Source organism: Loxodonta africana, chromosome 7 (assembly GCF_030014295.1).
Source record: "Loxodonta africana isolate mLoxAfr1 chromosome 7, mLoxAfr1.hap2, whole genome shotgun sequence".
In the NCBI taxonomy this organism is placed as follows: domain Eukaryota; kingdom Metazoa; phylum Chordata; class Mammalia; order Proboscidea; family Elephantidae; genus Loxodonta; species Loxodonta africana.
Window position 1 is genome coordinate 107,254,232 of NC_087348.1, and position 8,062 is coordinate 107,262,293.

Sequence of the window (8,062 nt, forward strand, 5' to 3'; positions counted from 1 at the left end):
GAATCATGGCCCAGCCAAGCTGATACATAACTTTAACCAGTAAAGCCAGTGTTATTCTAGCCTCATGCCTAGGTGTTCGTTACCGCCAGACATATGTATTTATGTGCAAAATAGTTGGACAGTAGATTTTTTTTTTTTTACCACCGTCATAAATGCAAAATGTTGGATAATGTGATAGTTGATAAATGAGGAGAAGGTGTACTGGGTATGAAATAGTTGGGTGAAAGTTCTGATATTTGCCACAGTAAATGGACAGAAATGGTAGCTGGGAAAGAAGGTGTGGGGATGTTGTCTTAGGGATTTGTCCCTTATAGAAGGTGAGTCAGAATCAATTCATAAAATACATAATCCAAAAAAAAGACCCTGAAAATAGGGAATATACTGCCCAGGCCATAGCTAGATATGTTGGTGGATACTTTTTTTTTTCTTTTCCCTGAGAGAGGCAATAATAATTGCCTTAGAGGCTATTGGCTAAGAGGCCAATAGATTTCTCTAGCTGGAAGCAAAAATGAGAGGGACCACCCCTCTGACCAAACTTCTTAGGGCTACCTGTATTTCTTTTAGCTCTAACAATGAATTTTCTGACTCTGAAGTATGAATATGAAAAATAGCCTCTTTACTATTTAGAATTGTAAATATTTCTCATATTATGAATCCATGATCTAATTTATCAGCAACCCCCCCCAAAAAAATCTCTGCATCTTTTGATTTATATGTATTAAGTCAATAGTGGACTTGAAGTACTTATTGGTGAATATCAAAGACTGCAGCCTTCAGTATGGATTACACCTCGACATAAAAAAAGCAAACAAAAATCCTCACAACTGGACCAATAAGCAACATCATGATATAATGGAGAAAATACTGAAGATGTCAAGGATTTCATCTTACCTGGATCCACAACCAATGCCCATGGATACAGCATGCAAGAAATCAAGCATATTTCATTGAGCAAATCTGCTGCAAGAGTTCTCTAAAGTATTAAAAAGCAAAGATGTCACTTTGAGGACAAAGGGCCACCTGGCCCAATCCATGGTATTTTCAATCATCTGATATACACGTGAAAGCTGGGCAATGAATAAGGAAGTCTAAAGAAGAACTGATATCTTTGAATATGGGGTTGGTGAAGAATACTGAATATACCATGATCTGCCAGAAGAATGAAAAACTCTGTCCTGGAAGATGTACAGCCAGGGTGCTCCTTGGAAGCAAGGATGGCAAGACTTCATCTTAAGTATTTTGGGTATATTACCAGGAGGGACCACTGCCTGGAGAAGGGAATCTTTCTTGGTAAGACCCTCCAAGAGATGGACTGATAGAGTGGCTTCAACAATGGGCTCAAGCACAACAAAGATTATGAGGATGGAACAGGATTGGCCAGCATTTGTTTATATTGTACATAGGGTCACTATGAGTTGGAACTGACTGGACAGCACCTAACAACAACAATATAATTATATCATCAATCAGTAACTATACAGATTTATGGGCACTTTTTTTTTAAGACTTCCAGAATTTTTGTGAAACAAAGGAAACCCTTCTTTAAAGTTTTCCCAATCTTTCAATATGACCTAAGTAAAGGTGCACTTCATCTATTTTACAGGTCAAGAACAAAGGGCCATGCTATTTCTTGTGGCCAGTTTTTCTGATGAACTCTTTCCTTTGTGGTCTCTGCTACTATCTTAGTCACCAACTTGTTTAGAAAGATCGACACAGCTGAGATGTAGGGGAGAGGAGTAATGCAGTAAGATGGAGAGGAAATACAGTGGCAACCAAGATCTTGGGTAATTATCCCCAACAATGATGGGGAAAGAAATTTCTGGGCAAGAATCTTGAGTCCCAAGACCCAGCTCTATAATGAATTATGTTACATGTAAGGCCAATTTACTTGACCTTTCTGTCTCTATTTCCTCAATTGCAAAATAAAGAAGTTAGATTAAATGCTCGCCTAAGACCTTTCCTGTGTTAACATCCTACAAATCTATCAGTAGTTTGTGTGTCTGAGTTGTTACCAACAGCACTCCAAATATTGCCTCAACACCATTCAACCCCTGGAGAAACAAAACATAAAGCCCCTTTAAAAAGTACGTAATAGGGTCAATGTAACTTTTCTTATATTTCTAAACTAATTTTTATATTGTTGCTCTGATACAGTCACAAGTATAGAAAATCTGTGATGGGAAAACTGTGTTTGCATTCTAGAGCTGAACTAAGCCCACAGACCATGAATCACATTGAAGGTCTTTCAAAAAACCTTGATAGTTACCATATTTTTAGCAGATAATAGACGGAAAGCCATATCATAACCTGAAGTAGGTACAACATTGCAATATGCAGGTTAACTTGAAGACAATGGTTTCAATGATGTTCCATTACTCGTAAAACTTACTGGAACATTTTCCCAGGAGAACGTCACTAATCTGCTTTTGCTCGGTTTAATTTAGCATTCCCATATCATTAGATGAAAATAAGAAATTCAAGAACCAGTGCAAACAAAAAAGGGAGTTGGGTGTAAACAGCATTTTACAATTAATCAAGGGAGGTATTTTGGCACCTAATTTTTAAAAAGAAGCAGAACTGAAAAATTACAAGTGCCTGGTAATTATACATATGCTATATATTCATAAATAATGAGTTAGGTACTATTATAACACAAAATTCATTCATTCAGCAAATAGTCTTTGAGCACATATTATGTGGCAGGCACTTTGATAGGTCCTGGATATGTACAGTGGAGTGTCAATTAAAGTCAATAAAAAATATAAATTGTGAAAGTCCTTTAAATTACCCCTAAAGTGCTACATATAGTGGCACAGTGGTTAAGCATTTGGCTGCTAACCTAAGGTTGGCACTCCCAGCCACTCCATGGGAGAAAGATGTGACAATCTGTTTCAGTAAGGATTACCCGGTGCCGTTAAGTCGATTCTGACTCATAGTGATCCTACAGGACAGGGTAGAACTGCCCCGTAGGGTTTCCAAGGAGCATCTGGTGGATTTGAACTGCCGACCTTTTGGTTAGCAGCCAAACTCTTAACAACTACACCACCAGGGTTTCCATTCAGTAAAGATTACAGCCTCAGAAACCCTATGGGGCAGTTCTGCTCTGTCCTGTAGGGTCTCACTCAGTCTACTCAGTGACAACCTGTTTGGTTTTTTGGTTAAAGTATAATATAATGGCGTCTTGGTTATCTAATGCTGCTATAACGGAAGTACCACAAGTGGGTGGCTTTAACAAAGAGAAATTTATTTCTTCACAGTAAAGTAAGCTAAAAGTCCAAATTCAGGGCATCAGATCCAGGGAAGGCTTGCTCTCTGTCGGCCTTCTCATCAGTCATCCCCCAGACTAGGACCTTCTCTGCATGGGGACCCTGGGTACAAAGGACGCACTTTGCTCACAGCACTGCTTTCTTGGTGGTATGAGGTTCCCCTGTCCCTCTGCTTGTTTCTCTCTTTTATGTCTCAAAAGACATTGCCTCAAGACAAAGTCCAGTCTTGTAGACTGAGTCCTGCCTCACTAACACAATTGCTGCCTATCCCCCCTCATTAACATCATAAAAAAAGAGGCAGGATTTACAACATACAGGAAAATCACATCAGATGACAAAATGGTGGACAATTACACAATACCAGAAATCATGGCCCAGCCAAATTGATATGCACATTTTTGGGGGGGACACAATTCAATCCATGACACATGGTGTGGTGCATGTAGCCCCGTTCAATAATAACCTTTCTCCAAATAAACGTTAGATTAAGGGGAAGAAAGTAGGGATGGAAAATATGCAGATGCCAGCTATTTAGAACATTTATGTTTAAGGGAACTATCTAATTTATAAGAAGCCCTAGTGGCGCAATGGTGAAACTCCTAGCTGACAACCAAAAGGTCAGCAGTTCGAATCCACCAGCTGCCCCAAGGGAGAAAAGACATTGTGATCTGCACCCGTAAAGTTTACCCTGGGTCTAAAGGATACACTCGCCTCCTAGTTCTACGTTCTTGGTGGCATAAGGTCCCCCATCTCTCTGCTCACTACTATCTTTGATATCTCAAAAGTAATTGACTCAAGATACAACCTAATCTTGTAGATTGAGTCCTGCTTTATCAACATAACTGCCTCTAATCTGGCCTCATTAACATCATAAAGGTAGAATTTACAACACATAGGAGAATCACGTAAGATGATAAAGTGGTAGACAATCACACGATACTGGGAATCATGGCCTAGACGAATTGACACATCTTTGGGGGACACAATTCAATCTATAACACTGACCCTCTACTTTCCCAAGCATGATGTCCTTCTCCAGGAACTTGTCCCTCCTGATAACATGCCCAAAGTAATGTGAGACAACTCTCACCATCCTCGCTCCTAAGAAGCATTCTAGGTGTACTTTTCCAAGACAGATTTGTTGATTGTTCTGGCAGTTCATGGTATATTCATTATTATTCACCAACACCATAATTCAAAGGCATCAATTCTTCTTCAGTCTTCCTTATTCATTGTCCAGCTTACACATGTATATGAGGTGATTGAAAATACAATGGATACATAATTCTTTGAACAGGTGCATCATAATTTATTTTACCAGATGACTATTGGTATATATTTAGGTCATAATAATAGTCTTATTTTAGTAGAAGCCATTGGTCATGACTATGAGTTTCTTTTGGAGCACATTCTTGGATTAGCCTCTCCCGCATTGTGCTCAAGCTCTTCTGAAGCTAGAGGAAGCTCCCTAATGAAATTTGTGATTTATTTGTTTGAAGTAAATCAAAACATACCTTTATTGTTGGCCTTTTGCAAACCTACTTTTCACTTCCTCACCTCTTCGTATTTCCTCACACTCTTCACTAGAAATTCATTCCCATTTCAATTTTCACCAATTGTCAGAATTCTTCCTATTAAAATTCAACTGTCAAATTTCACCTCCTTCATTTAGAATTCCACCATGACCCCCATAAACATATACCAGGAGATGAGTTCTTTCTCTCTTGATTTCCTTTGGAGATTTATTTGTAACTTTATGTCATCTTTCATTATAGTTATATAAGGAATGATAATACATGTCTTATCTCCTTTACAAGATTTCAAGCTCCTTTAAGATAGGTAATATATGAAACATAGGACTGTCCTCCATAAGACTACCAGAGTGCCTTGCGTAAATTTGTGTTTAGTAAGTACGTGTTGCATATATATACTCGCAGGAAGCAATTCCACTGGATTCTGTTAAATTGCAATAGCACACTGAACCAGAAGTCAATATCTATGAGTACTACTCCTGGCTCTGAAATTACTATTAGGCATATCTTAGACGAATTATTTAGACCTTAAAGACTTTACATTTTAAAATGGAAATAAAATATCTGTATTACCAGCTTGTCGTGAGAATCAAACAAAATAGCAGTTGTATAAGAAAAAAAATCTCAGCACTAGAAAAGGTCTCAAAGATCTCCTGATTCATTGTTCAAAATCTCTATATATTAACATCACTGTAAGTAAACAAATTTTACATGAACATTTTCAGAAGTAGAAAAGTCTCCATCCAATATAGAAGTCCATTTTATGTTTGTGTAGCTCTGAATAGTATGAGAACACATCCCTATATAATGAAAAAAATCATGATATTATGCTACTTGATAACAAAAATTTTGCTGTATCTGATTGGTGATTGGCTCCCAATCTCTGAAGCAGGCTCTCGCTGGTCGTTTCATTAATTTTCCAATCACTCAACTCCACATGTTACAGGATTGGAAATTTTGGACCACACTGATAGCATTATTGCAAGATTTTTAAAATTTCGACTAATCCTCACAATAACAATTAGCTGTAAAAATTGTTTTGTACCTTCTTCAGTATTCTGCAAATGTACAGTGCTTAGTATATGCAGCAAGTTATCCTAGAAAAAGCGTTACCCTAAAAAAAGGGTAACAAGGTCACCCCATTTGGGTCACCAAACTTTTCTAGGTCAAGCCAACCTCTTCTCTCAAATGGAGGCAACAAATCTATCCCAAACAGCCTTGACTGAGAATTAATGAATAATGTATACAAAAGCATTTTAAAGCCACTGTAAACAATACAACAGATTAATATTATTATTTATTAGCTATTGTACAACCTCAGATATTCTTTCCTCACTATCTGAAAATAAAGAAGCAATGAATTTCAAGACAAACTAATGGTGAATTATTAAACATTACACATTTCGAGTATGTTCTCTACAAGGATAAACTTAATTCATACTTAAGTTCATTTGTAAAGCATTCAAAATTTTAAAAATGTGGACCCATATGATTACAGATGGCGATAGGAACATTATAACATACAGGAATAATCTTCTTGTTGGAAGAAACGTGTATTTCATTTACACATTTACTATTCTGAATGAAATACAGCCCAAGAGTTAAATCTACCTCCCAAATTTCCTGCTACAGAATTAAATTCTGGTGTTTTGAAGGCACTGAGAAATGTAGTACTTTTATATACACAATTATATAAAAAACAAAAACTCATTGCTGTTGAGTCGATTCTGACTCATAGCGACCTTATAGGGCAGAGTAGAACTGCCCCATAGGGTTTCCAAGGTGCACAGGGTGGATTTGAGCTGCCAACCTTTTTGTTAACAGTCGTAGCTCTTAACCACCATGCCACCAGGGTTTCCCACAGTTAAATATACACATATAAATGTCTATTTGACCATACACACTACTGAAAAATAGTTATAAGAATAAACTCTTTTGTAATTTTCTATAACAGCTTACCTGGGCTAGAACTGGCTGCTTTCTAGTCCTTTTGTATCTTTATATGTAACTCTCTCTAACTATAAGAAATAATAGGGAGTCGAAGCATCCTTAAACTGTTAAAGGCGTGAGTTGTTCAGTGAAGATTTAGAAAACTTTGAAACTTCTAGTAACAAACAACAAAAAGCACCATTACAGCAGAAATACAAGCAAGGTAATGTATACTCCAAAAAAACTCCATTTTACTAAATGATGGCCACATGAAACTTATATTAGTTTAAATCTGTGTTTCTAGACATCTGCCATCCAAACCCTTCTCAGTAGTACTGGTAAAACTGAGACACCTTAAAAGATCCAAAATAATAAGGAGTATTTCAGGCTTTAAAAAGATAGGATTTTAATGGGGGAGCTGTTGAATGCATAATAAGATACACAGTATGGATGTGAAGGAAACTTACCTTCTGTGTGTACAGCTGACACATACGTCCAGTTATACCTCTTCACTATGTCCACCATAGCCCGTGCCTGCTGGGCATCTGAAGGCACAACTCTCATGAAATACTTGAACAGAGTCTTGTCGCTCAGATCCATGCTTGTTGCCGAATAAGCAATCTGAGGTATGTTGAAAAGCTGGAGCAAGTTCTGGACCTGAATGGCCACAGAACTGGAGCCAGGCCCAATGACCCCCACTATGGGCTTCTTGGAGCGGAAAGAAGAGGAAGAGCCATCTACGCAGCGCACCAAGCCCTCTTCCTCTTCTGAAGAAATGAGGGAGTCCCTTATGAACTCAATACTCTGCTCTAGAGCCACAGCTGAATGCCAGCAGGAATCCCTTATCTCACAGCCCAGTGTGATGTTGGGCAAGAGAGTGGGATCTGAGTTGATCCTTTCCAGGGTGTGCAGCATGGCTTCCACTCTCTGAATGCCATACTGTTCACGAACTGCCCCGCACTTCCTCTCATGAACTTTGTCCACCGTTGGCTGGTGATGGACAGAAAAGAGAGCTCCAATAATGATGTCACCGGGCATGTGAGCCACCACCCTCCTCTCATTGGACTGTGCACTCCCACGGACATCTTCTTTCAAAAATAGGACTGCCAGTATCAACAGAAGGACCATTTTAGGAAAGGAGTTCAAGCACATAAAGATAGCATGGTGGAGAAAATCAGGAGGGTTTTGATGGATAGAATCGAACAATGTTCTATGTTGAGTGGTAAAGCAGGAAATCAGCCAGCAATTTAGATGCACTCTCTAAAGGACCAGCATGCCCCAGGTACCATTTAGTTAGATGCATCCATGTAATCATGATCTTCAAAACCTGAAAAA

At 38.4% G+C, this 8,062-nt stretch overlaps 1 protein-coding gene across 6 annotated transcripts in view; it reads right to left on the minus strand.

Moving 5' to 3' along the window:
- Positions 1 to 7,855, minus strand: part of GRM5 (glutamate metabotropic receptor 5) — a 553,359-nt gene extending 545,504 nt beyond the window's left edge. For all 6 annotated transcript variants that reach the window (XM_064288813.1, XM_064288812.1, XM_064288816.1 and 3 more), the window contains exon 1: positions 7,195 to 7,855. In XM_064288813.1, coding sequence (XP_064144883.1) covers positions 7,195 to 7,855 — 661 coding nt within the window. The remainder of the gene's footprint in view (positions 1 to 7,194) is intronic.
- Between the last annotated feature and the right edge of the window lie 207 nt (positions 7,856 to 8,062).